The 15,244-nt window shown below is 48.6% G+C and overlaps 1 protein-coding gene across 1 annotated transcript; it reads left to right on the forward strand.

Annotated features, from left to right (window-relative positions):
* The first annotated feature begins 37 nt into the window (after nucleotides 1–37).
* RPUSD4 (RNA pseudouridine synthase D4) lies at nucleotides 38–11,632 on the forward strand. Its single transcript, XM_038753510.1, has 7 exons — nucleotides 38–226; nucleotides 4,512–4,677; nucleotides 9,863–10,064; nucleotides 10,364–10,457; nucleotides 10,550–10,694; nucleotides 11,085–11,182; nucleotides 11,418–11,632. The coding sequence occupies exons 1-7, from the start codon at nucleotides 38–40 to the stop codon at nucleotides 11,616–11,618; spliced, it is 1,095 nt and encodes a 364-aa protein (XP_038609438.1). The 3' UTR covers nucleotides 11,619–11,632.
* Nucleotides 11,633–15,244: the final 3,612 nt, after the last annotated feature.

Raw genomic sequence — 15,244 nt, forward strand, 5'->3', positions numbered from 1 at the left:
CCGCGCAGCCCGCCGGGAGCTCGCAGCTTCCGGAAAGATGGCGGCGCCGGGCTGGGGCGCCCTGGGCCCGCGGCTCCGGGCCCGGTGGGCGGTCGCCGCCTCCGCCTCTGCCGCCTCCGTCCGGCCCGTCTCCTTCTCCTTCTCTGCCGCCCGGCCCGTCAGCGCCCAGCGGCTGGCGATGAAGCTCCGGAAGGAAAAGCAGGAGGAGGAGGAAGAGAAGAAGGCGGTGAGGCGGACGGGGACGGCGGCTCCCAGAAGGCAGCGCGGCCGGGGACTGCGACTCCCAGAAGGCAGCGCGGCCGGGGACTGCGACTCCCAGAAGGCAGCGGGGCCGGGGTGGGCGGGGCCCACGGGGGACAGTACTCATTCATCCATCCATCCGTATTTATTGAGCGCTTACTCAAGAGAAGCAACGTGGCTCAGTGGAAAGAGCCCGGGCTTTGGAGTTATTCATTCATCCAGTCACTCATCCATTCACTCATCCATTCATTCGTATTTATTGAGCGCTTAAGAGAAGCAGCGTGGCTCAGTGGAAAGAGCCCGGGCTTTGGAGTCATTCATTCATTCATCCAACCATTCACTCATTCATTCACTCGTATTTATTGAGCGCTTACTCAAGAGAAGCAACGTGGCTCAGTGGAAAGAGCCCGGGCTTTGGAGTCATTCATTCATCCATTCACTCATTCATTCACTCATTCATTCATTCGTATTTATTGAGCACTCACTCAAGAGAAGCAGCGTGGCTCAGTGGAAAGAGCCCGGGCTTTGGAGTCATTTCATTCATTCATCCATCCATTCAGTCATTCATTCTTTCATTCGTATTTATTGAGCGCTTACTCAAGAGAGGCAGCATGGCTCAGTGAAAAGAGCCCCGGCTTTGAAGTCAATCATTCATTTATCCATCCATCCCACTCATTCATTCATTCATTTCTTCATTCATTCGTATTTATTGAGCACTTACTCAAGAGAAGCAGTGTGTCTTAGTGGAAAGAGCCCGTGGTTTTGGAGTCATTTCATTCATTCATTCATCCATCCATCCATTCATTCATTCATATTTATTGAGCGCTTACTCAAGAGAAGCAGCGTGGCTCAGTGGAAAGAGCCTGGGCTTTGGAGTCATTCATTCATTCACTCATTTATTCATTCATTCATTCGTATTTATTGAGCACTTACTCAAGAGAAGCAGCATGGCTCAGTGGAAAGAGCCCGGGCTATGGAGTCATTTCATTCATTCATTCATCCATTCACTCATTCATTCATTCATTCGTATTTATTGAGCACTTACTCAAGAGAAGCAGCGTGGCTCAGTGAAAAGAGCCCGGGCTTTGGAGTCATTCATTCATTCACTCATTCATTCATCCATTCACTCATTTATTCATTCACTCATTCATTCATTCATTCGTATTTATTGAGCGCTTACTCAAGAGAAGCAGCGTGGCTCGGTGAAAAGAACCCGGGCTTTGGAGTCATTCATTCATTCACTCATTCATTCATCCATTCACTCATTTATTCATTCACTCATTCATTCATTCGTATTTATTCAGCGCTTACTCAAGAGAAGCAGCGTGGCTCGGTGGAAAGAGCCCGGGCTTTGGAGTCATTCATTCATCCATTCAATCATATTGAGCGCTTACTGTGTGCAGAGCACTGTACTAAGCATTTGGGAAGTCCAAGTTGCCAACATCTAGAGACGGTCCCTACCCAACAGCAGGCTCAGAGTCTAGAAGGGGGAGACAGGCAACAAAACAGATTAACAAAATAAAATAAATAGAATAAATATGTACAAGTAAGATAGATACATAAATAGAGTAATAAATACGTACAAACGTATATACAGGTGCTGTGGGGAGGGGAAGGAGGTAAGGCGGGGGGAGGAGGGGGAGAGTCAGAGGTCATGGGTTCAAATCCCGGCTCTGCCAATTGCCAGCTGGGTGACTTTGGGCAAGTCACTTCACTTCTCTGGGCCTCAGTTCCCTTATCTGTAAAATGGGGATGAAGACTGTGAGCCCCCTCTGGGACAACCTGATCACCTTGTAACCTCCCCAGTGCTTAGAACAGTGCTCTGCACACAGTAAGCACTTAATACATGCTATCATTATTATCATTATTGTGTGCAGAGCACTGTACTAAGCGCTTGGGAAGTACAAGTTGGCAACATATAGAGACGGTCCCCACCCAACAGCGGGCTCACAGTCTAGAAAGTCATAACCATAATCATAATAAATGTTGGCATTTGTTAAGCGCCTACTATGCCAAATGCCATTATTATTAAATGGCATACAAATGTCATTGTTATTATTACTATGTGCCAACCACTGTTCTAAGCGCTGGGGGTGGATAATAATAATAATAATAAAGGCATTTATTAAGCGTTTACTACTTAGAGAAGCAGTGTGGCTCAGCGGAAAGAGCCCGGGCTTGGGAGTCAGGGCTCATGGGTTCGAATCCCAGCTCCGCCACATGTTTGCTGTGTGACCTTGGGCAAGTCACTTCACTTCTCTGAGCCTCAGTTCCCTCATCTGTAAAATGGGGATGAAGACTGTGAGCCCCACGTGGGACAACTTGATCACCTTGTATCCCCTCCCAGCGCTTAGAACAGGGCTTTGCACATAGTAAGCGCTTAATAAATGTCATCAATTATTATTATTATTATGTGCAAAGCACTGTTCTAAGCGCTGGGGAGGTTACAAGCTAGCTCTCTTCCTCCCTTCAAAGCCCTACTGAGAGCTCACCTCCTCCAGGAGGCCTTCCCACATTGAGTCCCGTCTTTCCTCTCCCCTTCCTCCCCATCCCCCCCCGCCCTACTTCCTTCCCCTCCCCACAGCACCTGTATATATGTCTGTACAGATTGATTACTCTATTTTACTTGTACATATTTACTATTCTATTTATTTTATCTTGTTAATATGTGTTGTTTTGTTCTCTGTCTCCCCCTTCTAGACTGTGAGCCCGCTATTGGGTAGGAACCGTCTCTATATGTTGCCAACTTGTACTTCCCAAGCGCTTAGTCCAGTGCTCTGCACACAGTAAGCGCTCAATAAATACGATTGAATGAATGAATGAATGAATGCAAGGTGATCAGGTTGTTCCCACAGGGGGCTCACAGTCTTCATCCCCATTTTCCAGATGAGGGAACTGAGGCTCAGAGAAGTGAAGTGACTTGCCCAAGGTCACACAGCTGACAGTTGGCGGAGCCGGGATTTGAACCCATGACCACCCAGAGGACGGGACAAGATTAATTAGGAGTGCTTATGAATGGCTTACAGTGCCCCAGAGCCCTGGGGTAGATACAAGATCGGCGCATTGTCCCACGTGGGGCTCAAAGTCAGAGGTCGTGGGTTCTAATCCTGGCTCCGCCACTTGTCAGCTGGGTGACTAGGGAAGCCGCGTGGCTCAGCGGCAAGAGCCCGGGCTTTGGAGTCAGAGGCCATGGGTTCAAATCCCGGCTCCGCCACTTGTCAGCTGGGTGACTTTGGGCAAGTCACCTCACTTCTCTGGGCCTCAGTTCCCTCATCTGGAAAATGGGGATGAAGACTGTGATCCCCACATGGGACAACCTGATTACCTTGTAACCTCCCCAGCGCTTAGAACAGGGCTTTGCACATAGTAAGCGCTTAATAAATGCCACCATTATTATTATTATTATTAGCTGGGTGACTTTGGGCAAGTCACCTCATTTCTCTGGGCCTCAGTTCCCTCATCTGGAAAATGGGGATGAAGACTGTGAGCCCCCCATGAGACAATCTGATCACCTTGTAACCTCCCCAGCGCTTAGAACAGTGCTTGGCACATAGTAAGCGCTTAATAAATGCCGTCATTATTATTATTCACTTCTCTGTGCCTCAGTTCCCTCATCTGTAAAACGGGGATTGAGACTGTGAGCGCCACGTGGGACAACCCGATCATTTTAGAGCAGTGCTTGGCACATAGTAAGCGCTTAACACATACTGTCATTACTATTATTATTCATCCCCATTTGACTGATAATCAGTCAATCAATCAATCGTATTTATTGAGCGCTTACTGTGTGCAGAGCACTGGACTAAGCGCTTGGGAAGTACAAGTTGGCAACATCTAGAGACAGTCCCTACCCAACTGTGGGCTCACAGTCTAAAAGGGGGAAACTTTTGATAAGGTCCCTGAGGCCCAGAGGAGCGAAGTGACTTGCCCAGCGTCACCCAGCCGACGAGTGGCGGAGCCGGGATTAGAACCCACGACCTGTGACTCCTAAAACCGGGCTTTTGCTGCTTCACAAAGCTGGTGGGGCAGTGGGGGGGCCGGGATGGTTAAGAACGCCCACCCCGGCCCCCAATACGGACGCACGCAGGCCTTTTCAAGCAATCAATCGTATTTATTGAGCGCTTACCGTGTGCAGAGCACTGTACTAAGCGCTTGGGAGGTACAAGTTGGCGGCATATAGAGACAGTCCCGACCCAACAGTGGGCTGGTCGGTGTCCGGATCCCAGCAGGGATCATCCCTCCGTGCCCCCCGTTCTTCCCCTGTCCCCCAGGTCCACCGGACCCCCCTCCAGAGGAGGGTCCGGGAGCTGGTGCAGTACGCCCGGCAGCTGCCCCGGATTCACCCCAACGTGTTGGCTAAGGTGCTGAAGGATGGCATCCTCTATCAGGACAAAGAGCTGGTGGTCATCAACAAGCCCTATGGACTCCCCGTTCACGGTAATAATAATAATAATAATAATAATAATAATAATAATAATAAAATAATAAAAAAAAATAATAATGAGGGTATTTGTTAAGCGCTTACTATGTGCCAAGCACTATTCTAAGCGCCGGGGTAGATACAAGGTAATCACATGTTTGCTACCCTATTCATTTTGTTAATGATAATAACAATAGCATTTATTAAGCGCTTACTATGGGCAAAGCACTGTTCTAAGCGCTGGGGAGGTTACAAGGCGATCAGGTTGTCCCACGGGGGGCTCACAGTCTTCATCCCCCTTCTACAGATGAGGGAACCGAGGCACAGAGAAGTTCAGTCATTCATTCAGTCGTACTCACTGAGCGCTCACTGTGTGCAGAGCACTGTGATTCATTCATTCATTCAACTGTATTTACTGAGCGCTTACTGTGTGCAGAGCACTGGACTAAGCGCTTGGGAAGTACAAGTTGGCAACACATAGAGGCAGTCCCTACCCAACAGCGGGCTGTGATGTGTGTGTAAATGATGTGCATCTCTCTATATATGTTTGTACATATTTATTACTCTGTTTTACTTGTACATATTCTATTTTATTTTAATGTGTTTTGTTGTCTGTCTCAAAACATATTAACAAAATCAAATAAATAGAATGAATATGTACAAATCGAATAAACCTATTTATTCCCCGGGCTTTGGAGTCAGAGGTCATGGGTTCGAATGCCAACTCCATCACATGTCTGCTGTGTGACCTTGGGCAAGTCACTTAATTTCTCTGGGCCTCAGTTACCTCATCTGTAAAATGGGGATTAAGACTGTGAGCCCCAGATGGGACAACCTGATAACCTTGTATTTATTTATTCATTCATTCATATTTATTGAGCACTTACTGTGTGCAGAGCAGTGTACTAAGCGCTTGGAAAGTACAAATCGGCAACAGAGGTCTTGGGTTCTAATCCCAGCTCCGCCACTTGTCAGCTGTGTGACTTTGGGCAAGTCACTTCACTTCTCTGGGCCTCAGTTCCCTCATCTGTAAAATGGGGATTAAGACTGTGAGCCCCATGTGGGACACCTTGATCACCTTGTATCCCCCCCAGTGCTTAGAACAGTGCTCTCCGCACATAGTAAGCGCTTAACAAATACCATCATTATTATTATTATTTATTATTTACTATCCTATTTATTTTGTTAATGATGTGCATCTATATATATCTGTGTATATGTTTGTACATATTTATTACCCTATTTATTTTACTTGTACATATTTATTCTCTGGGCCTCATCACTTCTCTGGGCCTCAGTTCCCTCATCTGTAAAATGGGGATTAAGACTGTGAGCCCCACGTGGGACAGCTTGATCACCTTGTATCCCCCCCAGCGCTTAGAACAGTGCTCTGCACATAGTAAGCACTTAATAAATGCCATTAATATTAAATATTAACGTTTATTTTATTTTGTTAATATGTTTTGCTTTGTTTGTCCCAAAACATTTAAATAAAATAAATAGAATAAATATGTACAATAAATGGAATAAATATGTACAAATAGAATAAACATATTTACAATCCTATTTATTTTGTTAATGAGGTACATCTATATATATCTGTATATATGTTTGTACATATTTATTACCCTATTTATTGCACTTGTACATATTTATTCTCTGGGCCTCATCACTTCTCTGGGCCTCAGTTCCCTCATCTGTAAAATGGGGATTAAGACTGTGAGCCCCCCGTGGGACAACCTGATCACCTTGTAACCTCCCCAGCGCTTAGAACAGTGCTTTGCACATAGTAAGCGCTTAACAAATGCCGTTAATATTAAATATTAATATTTATTTTATTTTGTTAATATGTTTTGTTTTGTTTGTCTCAAAACATTTTAATAAAATAAATAGAATAAATATGTACAATAAATGGAATAAATATGTACAAATAGAATAAACAAATTTACTATCCTATTTATTTTGTTAATGATGTGCATCTCTGTATATGTATATGTATGTATATATGTTTGTACGTGTTTATTACTCTATTTTAATTGTACATATTTATTCTATTCCTTTTATTTTGTTAATATGTTTTCTTGTCTGTCAAAACATATTAACAAAATAAAATAAATAGAATAAATATGTACAATAAATAGAATAAATATGTACAAGTAGAATAAGCATATTTACTATCCTATTTATTTTGTTAATGATCAATTAATCAATCATATTTATTGAGCTCTTACTGTGTGGAGAGCACTGTACTAAGCGCTTGGGAAGTACAAGTCGGCAACACATAGAGACAGTCCCTACTCAACAGTGGGCTCAGAGTCTAAAAGGGGGAGACAGAGAACAAAACCAAACATACTAACAAAATAAAATAAATAGAATAGATATGTACAAGTAAAATAAATAAATAAATAAATAAATAGAGTAATAAATATGTACAAACATCTATACATATATACAGGTGCTGTGGGGAAGGGAAGGAGGTAAGATGGGGAGGATGGAAAGGGGGATTCATGTGCATCTATATATATGTATCTGTATATATATATATGTATATATGTTTGTACATATTTACTACCCTATTTTACTTGTACATATTTGTTATATTTATTTTATTTTGTTAATATGTTTTGTTTTGTTGTCCGTCTCCCCCTTCTAAGCCTGCGAGCCCGCTGTTGGGTCGGGACTGTCTCTAGATGTTGCCACCTTGGACTTCCCAAGTGCTTAGTCCAGTGCTCTGCACACAGTTAAATGCCATTGAATGAATGAATGAACGAACGTAGGGCTCACCGTCTTCACCCCCATTTTACAGATGAGGTAACCGAGGCACAGAGAAGTTAAGTGGCTTCCCCAAGGTCACACAGCGGACAGGTGGCGGAGCTGGGATTAGAACTCACATCCTCCGACCCCCAAGCCCGGGCTGTTGCCACTAAAGCCACGCTGGTCGATCCCGGAGAAGCCGGGGGCCATGGACGCCCCCTCCTTCCCCCCGCCACCCCAGGCGGCCCGAAGGGACGGCTCTAAATCTCTTTATCTTCGTGCTGAATATTTTTAAACCAACTTTTCTTCAGCACTTGAATTACGCTGTATTGTGCTCTCCCAAGTGCATTTTATAGTATGCTGCACCTAGTGAATGCTCAATAAATTCCATCGATTGATTGCATCTACCCCAGGACTTAGTACGGTGCTTGACACACAATCAATCAATCAACCGTATTTATTGAGCGCTTACTGTGTGCGGAGCACTGTACTAAGAGCTTGGGAAGTCCAAGTTGGCAACATCTAGAGACAGTCCCTACCCAACAGTGGGCTCACAGTCTAGGAGGGGGAGACAGAGAACAAAACCAAACATACTAACAAAATAAAATAGAATAGATATGTACAAGTAAAATAAATAAATAATTAGAGTAATAAATATGTGGTTGGCAACATATAGAGACAGTCCCTACCCAACAGTGGGCTCACAGTCTAAAAGGGGGAGACAGAGAACAAAACCAAACATACTAACAAAATAAAATAGAATAGATATGTACAAGTAAAATAAATAGATAAATAAATAGAGTAATGAATATGTGGTTGGCAACATATAGAGACAGTTCCTACCCAACAGTGGGCTCACAGTCTAAAAGGGGGAGACAGAGAACAAAACCAAACATACTAACAAAATAAAATAAATAGAATAGATATGGACAAGTAAAATAAAGAAATCGATTAATAAATATGTGGTTGGCAACATATTGAGACAGTCCCTACCCAACAGTGGGCTCACAGTCTAAAAGGGGGAGAAAGAGAACAAAGCCAAACATACTAACAAAATAAAATAAATAGAATAGATATGGACAAGTAAAATAAATAAATAAATAGAGTAATAAATATGTACAAACATAGTCCTTACCCAACAGTGGGCTCACAGTCTAAAAGGGGGAGACAGAGAACAAAACCAAACATACTAACAAACTAAAATAGAATAGATATGTACAAGTAAAATAAATAAATAGAGTAATAAATATGTGGTTGGCAACATATAGAGACAGTCCCTACCCAACAGTGGGCTCACAGTCTAAAAGGGGGAGACAGAGAACAAAACCAAACATACTAACAAAATAAAATAAATAGAATAGATGTGTACAAGCAAAATAAATAAATAGAGTAATAAATATGTGGTTGGCAACATATAGAGACAGTCCCTACCCAACAGTGGGCTCACAGTCTAAAAGGGGGAGACAGAGAACAAAACCAAGCATAGTAACAAAATAAAATAAATAGAATAGATATGGACAAGCAAAATAAATAAATAGAGTAATAAATGTGTGGTTGGCAACATATAGAGAACATATATATTCCTGGGTCTACAGAGGTGGGGGACCGTTAGGGGGTGAGGGTGGGCTAGGGTACACACACAGTAAGTGCTTAACAAAGACCGCGGTCATTATTATTATTATTAGCCTTCACTCCGAAGCAAGACGCTGTGCTAAGCGCTGCAGTAAACACAACATAATCTGAACAGACTCAGTCCCGTTCCCAAGGTGGGCCTCACAGTCTTCTCTGCTGGAGAAGATGGTCAAGACTGTGAGCCCACTGTTGGGTAGGGACCATCTCTCTGTGTTGCCGACTTGAACTTCCCAAGCGCTTAGTACAGTGCTCTGCACACAGTAAGCGCTCAATAAATACGGTTGATTGATTGATTGATGTCCGATCTTTCCACTGGAACCCAGGGACCTGCTCAGCTCCGTACTCCCCTGCCTCTCCTCTCTCTGCGGGAAGCCCCTGTGCCTAATTAGCACGGAGTTATCAATCAATCGATCGTATTTACTGAGCGCTTACTGCATGCAGAGCACTGTACTAAGCGCTTGGGAAGTCCCAGTTGGCAACATATAGAGACGGTCCCTACCCAGGTTATGATTATCAGAGTGTCCTGGGGCGTGGGGAGATAAGACCAGGGGTGACCCGAGAGGCGTGGGGTCCGCTTTAGTCGGTCCTTGAGCACCCCCCGGAATCCCCAGACCCAATCAATCGTATTTATTGAGCGCTTACTGTGTGCAGAGCACTGTACTAAGCGCTTGGGAAGTACCAGCCGGCAACATATAGAGACGGTCCCTCCCCAACAGTGGGCTCACAGTCCAGACTCGAGCCCGCCCGGGAAGGGGAGGTCTGCCCGAGGGATGCCGGGCGGCGGCGGACGCTCAGTCCTGTTTCACCCTCTGCCAGGGGGCCCCGGGGTCCGGCGCTGCGTCACGGATGTGCTGCCCATCCTGGCCAAGATGCTGGGCGGGCTCCAGGCCGAGCCGCTGCACCTGTGCCACCGCCTGGACAAGGAGACCACGGGAGTCATGGTGCTGGCACGCAGCAGGGACGTGGCCCATCAGGTCCAGGGGCTGTTCAAGATGCGCCAGGTGGCAAAGACGTACTGGTACGGGGGGCAGAGCGGCGGGTGGGGGGGGGGTGCCCCTTCCCCTCCCCAAAGGGGTCCGCTCGCACCCCGCTGCCAGGGCGGGCCCGTCGAGGAGTCCCGATCTGGGACGGTGGGCTAGGCCAGGGGAAGGAAGGTGGGGTGGCAACAGCGGAGAGTCCTCGGGCTCTGGCAGACCCGGCATCCCCGGTGCTCGTCCTGGGCGGAGCTGAGATCCGGGCCCGTCCCTTGCTGACCCCTGAGCCCGGCTGGGGGGGCTCCCCGAGGGTACCCTTCTGACCTCCCTTATTCTTCCCCAGGGCTGTGTGCGTGGGGGTCCCGGTGCACTCTGAGGGGGTGGTGGACATCCCCATCGTGGAGAAGGAGGTTCAGAGCCAACAGCAGCACCACAAGGTGGGTGGACCTCCCCGCCTCCTCCGCCCACCTCCCGGCCCGCCCGTCCTCCTCCCCCTCCCCGCACGCTCACCCTCTCCCTCGGCCTCCAGATGACCCTCGCCCCCAACTACCACCTGGAAGGCGGCAAGATGGTGAAGCGGCGCGCCAGCCGGGACGCCCACAGCGCCGTCACCCAGTACCGGACGCTGAGCGGCACGGCCTCCTGCACCCTCCTGGAGCTCCGGCCCGTCACCGGTGAGGGGGCCGGCCGGGCTCCGGCTCTCTCCCGGAGCGGCGGCCCGGCGCTGGTGGGCTCTCCGGAGCTGCTGCGGGGGTCCGGGCGGGAAAGGGCCACGCCGCGCCCGGCTGAGGGCCGGGGGATCGGAAGCGTGGGCGCTGGGACCGGCTGGGTCTTGGGACTCAGCCGTGAGGGCTCGGGTATCCTGTGCGCCGATGGTCCGGCGGGGAGACCCGCAACGGGGTAGGGAACGACCCCTCTCACAGGGTGGCGAGGCGACGGGCCGGCATCCCGTCCCCTTCCCCCTCTCTCCTTCCTTGGATCGGTGCCGCTTGCGGAGCGTGCGCTCTGTGCAGAGCGCCGAACAGAGCGCTCGGTTCACTGTTCTTCCCTCCCCACCTGCTCAGGGGTGAAGCATCAGCTCCGGGTCCACCTGGCCTTCGGGTTGGGGTGTCCCATCCTCGGTGACCACAAGTACTCAAACTGGAACAAGCTGGCGCCCCAGGTGAGGGGGTTCCCCCCCCCCCAAGTAGAGAGGGAGACGGGGGCCGGTTTCTGGGGGTCCCGGGAGCTGGGGAGAAGGCTGCAGACCTCACCTACCGACTCCTCATATGGAGCTTGGGGTCCCGGCGGGATCAGTCTTCCGGATCGGATCGGAGCTGGGTGTCTCAGGGTCTGCGGGCTCCCGCTGAGTGGGAAGCCCCTTCCCCCAAGGTCTGTCTCCTCTTCCCCTGGCACAGAAGCTGCCCCCCGTCATCCTGAAGAGCCTAGGCTTGGAGCAGAGGAAGAGTCGCTATGTCCCCCTCTTCCTGCACGCCCAGGGGCTCACCCTGCCCGCCCTGGGCAGCCGCAGCGGGGACCTGGATCTGGAGTGCCCACCCTCCGCCTTCTTCAAGCGCTGCATGTCTCGCCTGGGGCTGGAGCCCCCGGGGAGAAACTGAGGCTGGCAGAAGGGAAGCGGCTGCTCCTGCAGCGCCGGCGGGGGCACCGACCGCATAAGCCCACGTGAGCTGAAGAGAGGCGGAGGGCCGGCCGCTCCTGGACGTCGTGGGCACCGAGAGCGGCTCCCACGATGGGTCCGTTCGCTGGGGGCCCCCCCGCCCGGTAAAGATGACCGGCTGCCTGCCTGCCTCGTCTGTCTGTGGTGAGGGAGGCCCAGCAAGGCCCCTGAGCCGTGGCTCCTCGTCCTGATTTGGACACCGGGGCGGGACCCTCGCCTCCCCCAGGGGTCAACTGGTTCAAGAGGTCCCCCACCTCTGAGCAGGCCATGTGCAGCCCCTTAACCCTGGGCAGGCAGAATGTATCGCTGCCTATATACCGTGCCTCATTTTTGAGGCGGCAGAGACCTTCAGCACAGTCTCGCAGGACCGAAAGATGACCCCTCTGCCCCTCAACCCCCACCTTGAAGAGAGCTAAAGCCCTTTAGGCTGTGGCCCGGATCGGTTGCGTTCTTTGTGTGTTTCCTCCGAGCTGGCGGGCGTGTTTTTACACAGGGAAAATCGTCATTTGTCGGGCGCCTTTCCCGAGAGCTTCGTAAAAAATGTTCTTCTTTGGGTCTGTGGCCTCCCTTATAGGCGGCAGAGTTGGGTGTGCATCCCGAATACAGGGGACCCCGGGGCAGGGAGAGGGAGGCATGGGGCAGCCTGAGGGTTGAGAGCCGAGCTCTCTCCCCTCTTCCCCAATCATTGCCAGTCCATCAGGAGGATATACTGAGCACTTCCTCCGTTTGGGGTGCTGCACTAAGCCCTCGGGAGAGTAGGGAAGGAACGTGGCCTAGTAGAAAAGGCGCAGACTCGGGAGTCAAAGGCCCTGGGTTCTTATCCCGGCTCCACCACCTGTCGACTGTGTGACCTTGGGCAAGTGACTTCGTTTCTCCCTGTCTCTGTTCCCTCATTTGCAGAATGGGGACTCAGTACCTGTTGTCTTCTAACTAGACTGTCAGTCGTATTTCCTGAGCACCTACTTTGTGCGGCGCACCGGACTAAGGGCTTGGGAGAGCACAGAACAACAGAGTTGGTTGACGTGTTCCCTGCCCACAGTGAGCTTGCAGTCTAGATAGGGAGACAGCCATTAATATAAAGAAAATGTCCGTAAGGGCTGTGGGGCTGAGGGAAGGGTGAATAAAGTATAAATCGAAAGGCAGACTGTGAGTCCCATGTGGGACCTGTTTATTTTGTATCCACTTAATACATTAACAAATGCTATTATTATAATAGAGTTAATAATAATAATAATGACAACATTTATTAAGCACAGACTGTGTGCAAAGCACTGTTCTAAGCACTGGGGAGGTTACAAGGTGATCAGGTTGTCCCACAGATACCACCCCTGCCCTCAAGGAGCTAACAACCTTAGCTGACAAGGAACACATCAAACCATCACTAGTACTAAGCACGAACTCATGTGCACATTCTCCTTCCTCCCCATTAAATTGGAAGCTTCCTGAAGACTAGAGATTGTGTGTGGACCAACTGTTTGGATTCTCCCAAGCCCTCAGTGCAGCCCGTGGTAGACGACTGTAAGGTCCTCGAATGCAGGGATTGTGTCGGCTAACTCTGGTGTCCTCACCCAACTATTGATTGATTAATGTCTTTTGGATACCTACTGTGTGCAGAGCCTGGGAGAGTCCTGTTCCTGCCCTAAAATATTTTACAATCTAATAGAGGTAGACAAACACGGTTAATTAGGGAAGGGAGGAAGAAGAGAATGGGAGACGGCTCTACGGATAGCTGAGTGCCGAAATTTGTCGTAAATTTGACAAATTGAGAGTACGTAAATTTGTCGGGAAGGGCTACGGGGGATTGGGAGTGCAGAAGTCATGCAGAATTTCTGAGGCCGAAATTGGGGGGCTATAGCCTGGAAAAGAAAGCGTCAAAAGCCGGAAGGAGGTGGGATTTCAACCCTCCCAGGCGCTTCGTACAGCGCTGTGTACGCATGAAGTGCTTAAGCAATACCTTTGATTGATTTTAGACTGTGAGCCCACTGTTGGGTAGGGACCGTCTCTATATGTTGCCAACTTGGACTTCCCAAGCGCTTAGTACAGTGCTGTGCACACAGTAAGCGCTCAATAAATACGATTGACTGATTGATTGATTGATTTTGGAAGGGCTCTGAAGAGTGGAGGGCTGTGGTCTGGTAGATAGGAGGGGAAAAGGGAGCAGAGTCACTACGATTTCCAGAGCTGGTGACATTGGTGCTGTCCTCCTTCCCACCCATCGCCCCCCTCATCATCATCATCAATCGTATTTATTGAGCGCTTACTGTGTGCAGAGCACTGTACTAAGCGGTTGGGAAGTACAAGTTGGCAACATATAGAGACAGTCCCAACCCAACAGTGGGCTCACAGTCTAATCCCGCCATCTCCGTGGATGGAGCTCAGCATCGCGGCACATCTTTTCCCCGAGCAGGTGGAAGAGGGCTTCCTGATTTCTCCTTGTAGAAAAGCAAAATCTGAAGGTTTGGTGGGTTCACCCAGGAGCCCAGGTAAGGGGGGGAAAGAGTTCCCTCGCCTTGGAAGTCCCTAGTCCTCTGCTGCTTTATAATAATAATAATAATAATAGTGATGGCATTTATTAAGCACTTACTATGTGCAAAGCACTGTTCTAAGTGCTGGGAGGATACAAGGTGATGAGGTTGTCCCACGTGGGGCTCACAGTCTTCATCCCCATTTTACAGATGAGGGAACTGGGCACAATAAGTGCACAACCAGTTGATCGGGTTTGGGAGCGACACCTAGGCTTGGGTAATAATAATAATAATAATAATAATAATAATAATAATAATAATAATGGTATTTGTTAAACTCCTACTATGTGCAAAGCTCTGTTCTAAGTGCTGGTACGGGTAGGGTTGGGGGGTTTGAGAAGGGGAGAGGATTTTGGAGAGAAGATTTGATTGAGTTCTGAGAAAGGGGTTCGGGGAGGGTGTCGGCGGTTGTTAGAAAAGCAGCGTGGCCTAAGTGGAAAGTTCCCTGAACTGGGAGTCAGAGGCCTGAGTTCTAATTCTGATTCCACCATTTATCTGGTGGGTGACCTGATGCAAGTCACTAAACTGTGCCTCGGTTCCCTCATATAATAATAATAATGATGGTGTTTGTTCAGCGCTTACTATGTGCAGAATCAATCAATTATATTTATTGAGCGCTTACTGTGTGCAGAGCACTGTACTAAGCGCTTGGGAAGTACAAGGTGGCAACATACAGAGACAGTCCCTACCCAACAGTGGGCTCACAGTCTAAAAGGGGGAGACAGAGAACAAAACCAAACAGACTAACAAAATAAAATAAATGGAATAGATAGATACAAGTAAAATAAATAGAGTAATAAGTAAAATAAATAAATAAATAGAGTAATAAATAAATAGAGTCAATGGAAGCCTGGGACTTGGATAACCTGGAGAAAGAAAATATGCATTTCCAATTTGCAGAATGAATCTTTACCATTTACACTGTTCTGAGCGCTGGGGTAGTTACAAGGTGATCGGGTTGTCCCACGTGGGGCTCAGTCTTAATCCCCATTTTACAGATGGGTAACTGAGGAGTGAAGTGACTTGCCCAAAGTCACCCAGC

Source organism: Tachyglossus aculeatus, chromosome 11, assembly GCF_015852505.1.
Source record: "Tachyglossus aculeatus isolate mTacAcu1 chromosome 11, mTacAcu1.pri, whole genome shotgun sequence".
Lineage (NCBI taxonomy): Eukaryota > Metazoa > Chordata > Mammalia > Monotremata > Tachyglossidae > Tachyglossus > Tachyglossus aculeatus.

Bases quoted from the DNA above. Each gene is read 5' to 3' on its own strand.
- RPUSD4 (XM_038753510.1), top strand. From the start codon at position 38: ATGGCGGCGCCGGGCTGGGGCGCCCTGGGCCCGCGGCTCCGGGCCCGG. The intron at 4,678-9,862 runs GTAATAATAATA...ACCCTCTGCCAG, and splicing joins CTATGGACTCCCCGTTCACG to GGGGCCCCGGGGTCCGGCGC. The intron at 10,695-11,084 runs GTGAGGGGGCCG...CCACCTGCTCAG, and splicing joins GGAGCTCCGGCCCGTCACCG to GGGTGAAGCATCAGCTCCGG.